This window comes from Colletotrichum godetiae (assembly GCF_030913485.1).
Source record: "Colletotrichum godetiae strain CBS 193.32 chromosome Unknown BDP55scaffold_3, whole genome shotgun sequence".
In the NCBI taxonomy this organism is placed as follows: Eukaryota; Fungi; Ascomycota; class Sordariomycetes; order Glomerellales; family Glomerellaceae; genus Colletotrichum; species Colletotrichum godetiae.
The window spans coordinates 1,479,517-1,490,259 of record NW_026851251.1 but is presented as its reverse complement, the minus strand read 5'-3'; the positions used below and the strand labels follow the sequence as shown (position 1 = coordinate 1,490,259).

At 53.9% G+C, this 10,743-nt stretch overlaps 5 protein-coding genes across 5 annotated transcripts; 1 reads left to right on the top strand and 4 right to left on the bottom strand.

The window, feature by feature from the left end:
• The first annotated feature begins 33 nt into the window (after positions 1-33).
• Positions 34-2,350, top strand: BDP55DRAFT_645833 (Tannase/feruloyl esterase). The gene has a single exon (XM_060573667.1). The coding sequence runs from the start codon at positions 253-255 to the stop codon at positions 2,017-2,019; it is 1,767 nt and encodes a 588-aa protein (XP_060435830.1). The 5' UTR covers positions 34-252; the 3' UTR covers positions 2,020-2,350.
• BDP55DRAFT_748266 (major facilitator superfamily transporter) lies at positions 2,268-4,525 on the bottom strand (the record flags this gene model as incomplete). Its single annotated transcript, XM_060580587.1, has 6 exons — positions 3,905-4,525; positions 3,698-3,845; positions 3,472-3,644; positions 3,289-3,414; positions 2,402-3,217; positions 2,268-2,365 (listed from the first exon to the last, which is right to left on the bottom strand). The coding sequence occupies exons 1-6, from the start codon at positions 4,038-4,040 to the stop codon at positions 2,268-2,270; spliced, it is 1,497 nt and encodes a 498-aa protein (XP_060435829.1). The 5' UTR covers positions 4,041-4,525.
• A 192-nt stretch (positions 4,526-4,717) lies between these two features.
• On the bottom strand, positions 4,718-5,812 carry BDP55DRAFT_541368 (asparaginase; the record flags this gene model as incomplete). The annotated part of the gene is made up of 1 exon (XM_060568212.1): positions 4,718-5,812. The coding sequence occupies one exon, from the start codon at positions 5,810-5,812 to the stop codon at positions 4,718-4,720; it is 1,095 nt and encodes a 364-aa protein (XP_060435828.1).
• Positions 5,813-6,443: 631 nt separating this feature from the next.
• BDP55DRAFT_540903 (aminotransferase class-III) lies at positions 6,444-7,780 on the bottom strand (the record flags this gene model as incomplete). The annotated part of the gene is made up of 2 exons (XM_060568158.1): positions 6,444-7,235; positions 7,295-7,780. The coding sequence occupies 2 exons, from the start codon at positions 7,778-7,780 to the stop codon at positions 6,444-6,446; spliced, it is 1,278 nt and encodes a 425-aa protein (XP_060435827.1).
• A 689-nt stretch (positions 7,781-8,469) lies between these two features.
• Positions 8,470-10,428, bottom strand: BDP55DRAFT_572394 (major facilitator superfamily transporter). The gene is made up of 4 exons (XM_060570751.1): positions 10,065-10,428; positions 9,888-9,956; positions 9,340-9,786; positions 8,470-9,270 (listed from the first exon to the last, which is right to left on the bottom strand). Exons 1-4 carry the CDS (start codon positions 10,282-10,284, stop codon positions 8,687-8,689), a joined length of 1,320 nt encoding a protein of 439 aa, XP_060435826.1. The 5' UTR covers positions 10,285-10,428; the 3' UTR covers positions 8,470-8,686.
• Between the last annotated feature and the right edge of the window lie 315 nt (positions 10,429-10,743).

Here is a 10,743-nt window from a genome sequence, read left to right as displayed (position 1 = left end):
TACACTGCGCCCCGGCGCTATTAGGCGTACAGACGGACCACGTGTGGAGCCGCGTCTACTATGGCAACGCCGTCACCGAAGACTCGGGAATCGCAGAGTCGGCATAAGTTTTCAAGCTTGTTATAAAGATGTCTGCCCGGGCACGATGTTTCTGGTGTTTTGGAAGACATCACCACCAACATTCGGTCTCTCTTCTCTCATTCACTCACTTGCCTTTCCGGCACACCGACTTGAACCTCAAATCCTCCTAATATGTCTAAGTACTCCAAGGCGGCTCTCCGCGCTTTGGCGGCCAGAGCCAGTACATCTTCCCTAGCAGATGTGTGCACCGTTGAGAACGTGCAGAACGCTCTGCCGGCCAACGGCACTCTTCTCGGCATCGACTTGATTCCCTCCACCATCACTGCCAGCCCGGTTTACAATGCCACTAGCGGCGGCGGTATGGCTGGCGGTAGCACCACCTCCGTCACATACTGCAACGTCACCGTAGCCTATACCCATACCGGCAAGGGCGATACCGTCAACCTCAAGTACGCCTTCCCGGGCCCCGAAGTCTTCAAGAACCGCTTCTATGTTGCCGGCGGCGGCGGCTTCTCTCTATCCACCGACTCCACTGGCGGTATCTCCTACGGCGCCGCCGGAGGTGCCACCGATGCCGGCTACGACGCCTTCAACAACAGCTATGACGAGGTCGTTCTCTACGGAAACGGCTCCATCAACTGGGATGCTACCCACATGTTCGGATACCAGGCTCTGGGCGAGATGACCCAGGTCGGCAAGGCCATCACCAAGGGATTCTACAGCATGGGCGCCGATGACAAGGTCTACACCTACTACGAGGGCTGCTCTGACGGTGGCCGCGAAGGTATGAGTCAGGTTCAGCGCTGGGGCGAGGAGTACGACGGTGTCATTGCCGGTGCCCCGGCCTTCCGCTTCGCCCAGCAGCAAGTCCTCCACGTCTACTCGTCTGCCGTCGAGCACACCCAGAACTACTACCCGCCTCCCTGCGAGCTGGCCAAGATTGTCAACGCCACCATTGCCGCCTGCGACGGCCTCGACGGCCGTGTTGACGGCGTCATCTCCCGCACTGACCTCTGCAAGCTCCAGTTCGACCTCAAGTCCACCATTGGCGAGTCCTACCACTGTGCCGCCAAGACCAGCAGCTCGCTCGGCTTCGGTTTCAACAAGAGACAGGCTCAGGGCAGCACCACCAGCTACCAGCCTGAGCAGAACGGCACCGTTACCGAGGAGGCTGTTGCCGTCGCCCAGGCCATCTACGACGGCGTTTTCAACTCTAAGAACGAGCGCGCCTACCTTTCTTGGCAAATCGGCTCGGAGCTCGGCGACGCCGCCACGGTATGGAACAACGAGACGGAGGCTTGGGAGCTCAGCATTCCCTCCACCGGCGGCGAGTACGTCACCAAGTTCGTCCAGCTCCTCGACCTCGACAACCTCTCCGACATGAACAATATCACCTACGACACCCTCGTCGAGTGGATGAACACCGGCATGATCCGCTACCTCGACAGCCTCCAGACCACCCTCCCCGACCTGACTCCCTTCCAGTCCTCGGGCGGTAAACTCCTCCACTACCACGGCGAGTCCGACTCTAGCATTCCCGCCGCCTCCTCCATTCACTACTGGCAGTCCGTCCGCTCCATCATGTACCCCGATGCCAAGGACGAGGAGGCCATCAAGTCCCTCGAGGACTGGTACCAATTCTACCTGGTCCCCGGCGCCGGCCACTGCGGCACCAATAGCCTTCAGCCCGGACCCTACCCCCAGAACAACATGAACATCATGATTGATTGGGTTGAGAACGGCAACAAGCCCAGCCGCCTCAACGCTACCGTCTCTTCGTCCACCAATGTCAACTCTGGTGAGACTCAGATGCTTTGCCAGTGGCCTACCCGTCCCGTCTGGCGCGGCAACAGCTCCGACTTTGACTGCGTCAACGACGCCAAGTCGATTGACAGCTGGACTTACACCTTCCCCGCTTTCAAGCTTCCTGTATACTAAGTGCTCATGGAGGCTATTTCACAGTCGGGCTGTTGTTTCATCATGGATGGAGTGTATAGAGAATGTTGGAAAAACGCAGGATTGAAGTCTGTTTCATTATATCTCGCTTTGGGCCATGCCCCGTTGAAGCCCAAGAAGAGACTGTACATAGCTTAGCTTTTATTTCAGTACATAGACCTTTCAAAAGAACTTTAGCACTTAGGATCAAGTCCGTTCATGGTTAGCCCCCAAATGAGACGGGGAAACCATCAAATCGCTGTGATCTTGTCGTCGCCTGTCTCCCTCTCGAGTTTTTGAGCAGCCGAGTCGTTTTCCTTGGCATCCAAGTTGCTTTTGGCTTGCACTCCTACCGCCGACTCCTCGCCAACTTCGGAATGGCCACTCGTCTCCTCGTCAGTGGATCCAGTATCGTCTTTCTTGTCTCTTTTCAGGTAGTAGTGCATGATCCAGGTGAACACAATCAACGCGACTGCGCATCCCAGGCAGAACGAGAAGCCCTTCCTGTACCTCGGTGACTCCACTGTAGGGAACGTGAGTAAAGGCGTCCACGCCGTCGAGCTCTGCGATAGCAAGTTGATGAGAACCAGCGTAAAGCTCCGTTCCTCGGGGCTGTCTCGCAGCAGGTTATTAACCCATCCGTGGAACACCGAAGATAGAGCATTGGACCAATACATAGTCGCGAATCCAAACCAGAGACCGCTTTCAGGAACAGTCCATATCGTCAAAAAGATAAGACCGATGGCGTTGAGAACCGAACATATTGTGATCGACCAGGCTGGACCAAGGAACATATCCGAAGCGAAGCATGCGATGAGCGTGTATGCGATGCCCAGCGCGGGAGAAATCGTGCCCAACTCATTGATCCGCGCCGCACTGTATCGTCCAAGACTTTTGATCCAGAGCAAGTAGGAGCCCGTATTCTTGTGGATGCCCGCATTCCAGAAGAGGACGTCGGTCGTGATGACGAGCCAGAAGCGGAAGCCGAGGAGGGTGCGCTTGATGTGGCCAAACTTCATCTTGCCGTGGAGGACGTGACCGTGTTTCTCAAGCCGGTCGCGGGCGGTCTCAATGTCCTTGTCGTTGACGCACCACCTGTTGGGTTGGTCGATGGTGCCGGGGATCACGAAGAATCCGAAGATGCCGACGGGGATGGTAATGAGAGCGCAGATGATGTACATCCATCGCCAGCCTTCCATACCTGCGGTGACTTGTCAGGGACGAATACACCACCTAACCATACTAGCTAGGTTCGAAGCCGGATTATCATACCGTGGACTCCTTCGAGTGAGCTTGATGCGCCAGCTTGGATGAGGCCGGCTGTCAATGTGCCGGCAGCGAGACCGGTATAGAAGATACCACCGCGGCGAGCAATCTCGTGGCCTCGATACCAAGAGCCTATGTAGATTAGAGTCAGTGACAAGCCCCAAGCAATTTCAAGTCCCCCAAGCGTACCGAATACGTAATGCATTGCTGGAAAGAATGCTGCTTCAAACCAGCCCACCATGAATCTATAGGCGGCCAGCTCTGCGTAAGAGTGAACGCGATACTGGAGGAGCGTGAAAATGCCCCAGAGAACATCGCAAATTGGGATGAGATACTGGATTGGAACGTAGGTCATGATAAATCTTGAGTTCCTGTCAGCAATTCCAACTGGGTTGTTAAGATTCGGGGTTTATACAAGAACGGAATCTGGCCCAAGACGGATCCAAGAGTGAACAGCGTCTGTAGTTGAACAAGCTCGTTTCCGTAGAAACCGAGGTCCTCCTTCATGCCGGCAACGTAGGCGTTATTCAAGTTGGATTGGTCAACATATTTGACCCAGTAGCCTTTCAGAAAGGGTGTTAGCCTCATAGCCATCAGATAATGCGGGTGTGATACATCATACCGAGTACCGAATAAGGTACCAAGAGAAGATCAATCTTCGTGATAAGGCGTCTTTCCTCCTTCGTGTCGTCTGGTGAGAACCATTTCCACTCCCACCACTTGTCTCTCGGGACCGACTCTTTTAGAGCGGATGACATCGTTGCAAAGTTTTGAGTCACTCTACCAGAGACCTCCAGGATGAGAACGATTGGGAACTGAGGTGATCCAAGTCATTTTTGCTCGACGAAGCAGACTCGGCGGACTGATATTAAATGGCAAACGTGTACTGTTCGGGAGCCCTTATCCCAGCTGTATCCCACCCGGAAATTGCCCGCCATTGCGCAATTCATACAGAGCCCATGAGGAGCGTTAGGCTCAGTACGTCAATGGATGGCCGCAGTGAATCTCGCCGATGCGGCCAAAAGTGGGCTGGTAGTATCGTCGGATTGTAGGGTAAGAGAATATCTGAAGTGCCAAGAAAAAGGGATTTTGCGATATCGGTAGAGGGCTTCATCGACCTGGTACATAAGTGTTTAGATTGGCTGGCCACTCTGCAAGTTGGCTGACGAAAGCCAGGCGAGGCAATGGTGTGCTGTAACCCCACAATGGTGATAGACAACCTTGCTTTGACGTCTTTTGGGGTTGTGTTCTCATTCGATGAGTAGACCGTTGCAAACAGCTGATTATGTTCCCGATTATGTTCCCTGCAGCTCAAGAAGTCTGAATCTTGTATCGAAGAAAGTTGTTTATTCGATGACGAAGGCCGCGTAGTAGTCTCCCGGGGGTCAGATCAATTAGGTACATTTTTCGACAGCTCTCATGAACACGACGCTTTCTACCGCAACTCAGACTCAACGCGCAAAGATCGGGTCACACAGACTGGCGGAACAGTCACAACTTCGGTAGCGTTCATCTTGCCACCTCTGAAGGCATACGTAAAAGTCCACCCAGACCCGGCACCAGCGTGCTCACCCTTGTTGTTGACAACCACAATACCGCTCGACACGGCCGGGTACTTCTTCACCATGCGAACTACGGCATCTCTCGCCGCATCCTGCGGGCTCATTCCCCTTCGCATGCTCTCCACGGCCTGATAACAGGGTAAGAAACGCATCATAATGTCGCCGTCGCCGGTCGCGCCGCATGCTCCGACATCACCGTCGACGTATGAACCGGATCCCGTGATCGGGCCGTCGCCCACGCGACCGGGAACCTTGAACGAGGCTCCGTTGGTTGAGGTACCTGCCGCCATGATCCCGTTCGCGTCTAGAGCCATCATGGAGATGGTATCGTGTGACGCCTGCGCCGAATTCGGCGCAATGAGATCAAAATAGCCGGACGAGCTTGAGTCGAGCTCAATGGGTGTATACGGCCCACACGCGGCCTTAGGATCCGGCGTGACGTTCTGCCTGTAATTCGACTGGCAGTTCCCACTCCGCCACTCGGCACACCGCGCCGCGGAGGCCTCAGTAGCCAAGCTCTCGGCGACGAAGCCGTTCTCAATGGCGAATTCCGTCGCGAGGTCGCCAGCGAGCATGGTGTGCGAAGTATACTCAAGCACGTGGCGAGCAACGCCAATGGCATTCTTGACGCGGCGCAGGGCAGCGACGGAGCCGGACTTCATGGTGACGCCGTCCATGATCATGGCATCGAGGGTGGTCTCGCAGTTCTCGCCGGGGGAACCGCCGAAGCCGACGCTGCCGTCGCACTGGTTCGCCTCGCAGGTTGCACAGCCGATCTCGACGGCGTCGAGGGCTGAGGTGCCGGGCTTCACGAGCGCTTGGTACGCCGCGTCGGTGGCCGCTGTGAAGGGGCCGCCCCAGGTGTTGATGACCATAGGGAAACCCGGCGACGCTTGGCCGAGGACGCAGCGCCCAGTGAGGATGGAGAGGAGGAGTGGGGCGAGGAGGCGGGGGCGGAGGTCCGGCATTGTGGGCGGGTTTCGGAGGTGATACCGAGCCAGTGAATGGAGGTTCAAGAGGGAAAGGAGGCTCTCAATAGCTTTGTTTCATGAGCTTGGCGGCTATTTGCCAGAATGAGTGACGATGGCGCAAGTGAGGTGAGATGAGACGAGACTGGTTGACCGGTTTGCGGAGGGAGTCTTTTAATTAAGAAGCACGGTCGCACAAACCGCTGCGCCGGTGTTGATGTGGTTTACCCCGCGCGATAGGCTGATCTGCGCCGATAAACAGGGGTCCAGGGGGCATTTGAACGTTGGGTCCGAGCCGGATAGAGGTTGAATTGCAATTAATACCACGTTACTTTCGGTTTGCCAAGCAAAAGTCGATGTTGCGCTATCAACCTTCCTTTCTAAGTATCATGACGAGGAGGTTGGTGATGCCAAGGAAGGATCTTGGATCTAATGTTGACGGACGGTCAGGCTAAAGCCTAGAGCATGATCTCCGTCTCAAGAAGAGTGAATCATACTGAAGAAAATCGACGTTGTTTTTGAAACTCATGGTAACCAAATGAGAGAGACAGGCAAGATTTAAGACTTTATGTTTTGACGTAGTCTAGGGGCTGGTAGAATTGGATTAGAGGTTCGAGCTTACAGACATTGCTCATAGCACTTCTGTGCAGAAGTCCTTGACCGCATTCACGACACTGTTAGTATGTTCCTCCCCATGAGTAAGGTTCAGTGCAAGGAACCCGCGACGTCCAACATAGACCCTCTTGCTGAGAAGGTAAAAGAAGAAGAGGTCCTGCAGCTTGCTTGCTGACGGGCCCTGGAAGTGTAAACCAATTGCACTTCCATAGCCAGTGAGCTTGACAATAGACGCATCCTTGGATCCAAACACTTCACGCAGCTCGTCGCGAAGCCTATTTCCCAGCTCATTGTTCCTCTGAAGAGCCTCCCTCGACAAAAGCTTTGTGGCAGCGACGCCCGCAGTCATGGAAAAAACGTTATTGTTCCACGTTCCCGAATGGAAGAGAGTCCGCGGCACCTGCGGATCATACAGATCCATGATGTCCTGGCGCCCGCCGAACGCGCCAAACGAGAAGCCTCCGCCAAAGTGCTTGCCGATGGTGGTCATATCCGGCTTGATGCCGTAGATCTCTTGCAGGCCGCCGTAGTTGAGTCGCGAGGTGATGACCTCGTCAAAGATGAGGATAGCGCCGATGCGCGTGGCTTCATCTCGGAGGAACTGGAGGAACTTTTTTGATCCTTCAATCATGCCGGCGGCGCCTTGCATGGGCTCGACGATGATGATGCCAATGTCGTCGGTGATTTGCGACCGGGTGTACTCAATGTCGTTGTATCGACCGTACGTGAAATGATGGGGGAGAATCAGCGGGTTGTTGGGCGTGAAAGCTAAAGTGCCGCCATGATAACCGTCTTCAAACACCAAGACCTGAGCGCGAGGCACGGTTTAGTAAACAATCTACGGCTCAAAGGACTGTAACGGCTGACCTTCTTTCTTCCGATGAAATGCAACGCCGTACCAATCGCCATGGTGTTAGCTTCGGTCCCCGAGTTACAAAACCTAATAGCATCGACGCTTTGGAACCTCTCGACAAGCAGAGCTGCCAATTCACCCTCCTTTGGACTTGGCCCACCCAGGGTGAATCCCGACTTGGTAACGCTATTGATGGCAGCAATGATGTTTGGGTGCGAGTGGCCAAACATCCCGGCGCAGTACTCGGACACGAAGTCGAGGTACTCGACGCCATCTACTGATGCCAGGTGACAATCGTGGCCTCCCGAGAATGCCAATGGAAAAGGCAGGTAATGCAAAACAGATCTGGTCGTTCCTCCAGGTAGCGATCCCGAGGCTGTCTTGTTGACTTGGAGCGAGCCTTGGTTCTCTGCGACATACTTGTCGACGTACGCGTTCAATTGCTGCTCGATCTTCGTCGCAGGCTGAGTTGCCTCCCCATTTTGTTCAAGTTCCACCATGGCTGCTCGATTGCGGGGTCCACGGAGATGCTGCACGTCTTGCTGAAGAGTCTTTGCTGAAGGAACGAGAGTAGATAGGAGCATTCGTATGTCTCATTAAGCAATCGACCTGTTAAATACTATCAAACTTTGCCGCGGAACCTGGTCCGATCCGAACGCTTCTGCCACTGATGAGTGTTCTTCGTGGGCTGTAGATAAGATGAACCCCGCTCGGGTATGCGACATCGGGATGCCGAATCATGTTCGGAAATTTTGAGCGCCGATTTCTCGGGAAAGATGCACTAGCGGTTCATACCCGAGAATGAAAGATTTGATCCAAGCGATGGAAAATCTCAGACCTCATACGGTCTATTCAGATCCTCAACCTGTCCAAATCCTTTCCCGAAAGCGAAATGGTTCGATATAGCTAGGTAAGATGTAAGCCGACGGGCTGCTTGGCAGCATGTGTTAGGTGTCAGGTTGTCTGCGGTTCATCGAGTGTTGGAGAGAGGCCCAGGAGCCAATGGTTTTACACGATTTCGCCCCGGACCCATGTGTCAAACACTTCGTTTTCGCCAAGACTCGGCAATCAATTTCCTTGTTGTACATCAAAGGACGTCGACTCCATCCTTAGGTTGAAGAGTAGAGTTAGAGAGACATGATGAATTTCCTCGGGTTGGTGCAGGTATGAAGTTGGGAGGAAGGTTGAAGCGGTGTCTAATACTGCTTGTAAATGTAGTTCTATGTAGTTCTATCCTGCTTTTTTGTGGCCAAACTATGATGTAAAACTCCCTTTCGCGGAATCACCAAATCATGCACGCTCAACGCTACAGACTTGTGATAATGCATCGACCGGTAGGCGTCACAGACACGGCCTCACCAAGCCACTATGTGTGACGACTAATGCAACGCAGAGACCTTGGGGCCTCATGCCTTCTCGTTGTTCGAGCTCTTCTCCCTCATCCTCGCCGCCCTCCAGGTCTGTCCCCAGTACCAGTGTATCACCGCCAACGGCCCAACAGCAACCGTGACGAGGGCCAGGCCCAAGAACGCGGCGCCAGGTCCCGTGGTAGCAACAAAGTTGTCTACCAATGCTACGCCGATAGCTCCCAGACCGCACCTAACCAAGTTGTTTATCGCGGTGGCACTAGCACCCTTTCCGGGACACAGGTCGGTGACAAGGGTCTGGTTGAGGGCAAAGACGGCGTTGCTGGTGGCAGCGATGAAGAATTGGAGGACGAGTGGGACTGCGATCCAGCCTGATCGGGAGGTGGTGGAGGGGAAGTTGAGGGATAGGCCGTAGCCGCCAGTGGAAGCGACGAAGATGAGGACGATCCATGGAAGACGACGGAGGCGAGCGCGCTCTATGGGGAATTCGGCGGGCATGTTCTTTCCTGAGAGCTTTTCTGTTCCTGTTATGTTATGAGATGTCTTGTATTTCTCTTCCGCCTCGAGATAGTCTTTTGTCATTAGCTTGCCCACGATTGCGGACCCAACAATAGTTCCAAGTCCTGTCCTACATGTTAGCGAGACTCCTTATAGAGGTAAGGTGAAAGTGCGAAGGTGTAGAGGGTGCGTACCATTAGGTAGAAATGCGAGACCAGTTTGCAGGTCACTAAGTCCAAACAACTCCTTGAACAGGATGGTGGTACTTGACGTGACCATAGTCCATATGGTATAGACCACGCCACCAAATACCAAGTTGATTAAGATGTCCTTCTGAATCAACAGCCGTAACGGTTCGATAAAGGTCATCAATGTCACCTTCTTCCGCGGGATGGGTTCATCCGGGTCTTCCAGGTAGTCTGGCTCCTTGCCAAGGTACCATACGATCGGCTTGTAAATGCCCCCTAAACGAAGCGAGCCGTTCCCGGCAATGCTCCGCATGGTTTCAGGCAGCCAAAACACAATCACCAAGGTGACTATAGAAGAAAGGATCAGGAGAAAGACAAAGATAGACCGGAACCCGAGGAAGTTGGCGAGCAGGCCGCCGAGCACAGGCCCGACTGCTATGCTGAAGTTTCGGACTACGAGGTGTTAGCTCCGAGCTCACCAGGAGATAAAACCGAGCCACCGAGCAAAACACTGTAATGCTAGTGAAACAGCGATAGGGCCCATAGTGACTTACTCGCCTGGTAGAAACTAATAAAGGCTCCCCGTTCGGCTGGGGGTGAAATGTCCTGGATTACGCCGTTTCCTGTTGCACTGGTCAGCAAGAAGGAATTACGACGACTTTCATGTTTTCTTGGCTAAATTTAGAGGTCCAAGGGAGAGGAAAGGTTGTATTTTCCCGTGTGTAACTTACCAATGCTCACGGTGGAGGCACTTCCGGCGGCTTGCAAGCCCCTGAAGATCAGAAGAACTGTGAAATTGGGAGAGAAGCTGAGTCCGATGTTGGCAATGATGTACACGGCGAACGAGGCGATGTAGATTGGCCTTCTGCCCAGAGCATCCGAGATCGAGCCCCAGATCAGCGGGGAGATGCCCTGGATGATCAAGTAGGATGTGATGGTCAGAGAAACCATCTGCGAGCTGACATTGAGATCCTATGAAAATTTTGTGAATTAGAGAGTTTCCGAGGACTCCGAGAGAATGAATAGCACTTACCCGTGCAATCGTATCGAGAGCTGGGAAATAGATGTTGGAAGAAAGACCAGAGAACAGTCCAGCAGCTCCAATGATGACGATGACGACCCATTTCTGCTTCTTCGTGAAAACGTGGTAAGGTGGCTCTGGCTCCAGCTCTTGAACGGCTGTTCCCTCATCGCCGCTATTGTTATCGTCGAACGGGTTCTGAGCTTCACGCGAAGGAGAAAGCCGTTCTATTGAGTTTTGATCCGCAAACGGGTCGCGGAACCCAGTGCCGTGGGGATCATTTTCGCTCTCCGTGATGGAAGGCAATGAGTTCGGCCGGCCGAAGAAGATGGACGAGTTACTGCTACGCGAGCTGGCAACGCTGAGGCTCCTGCTGAGGGATCTCGAGC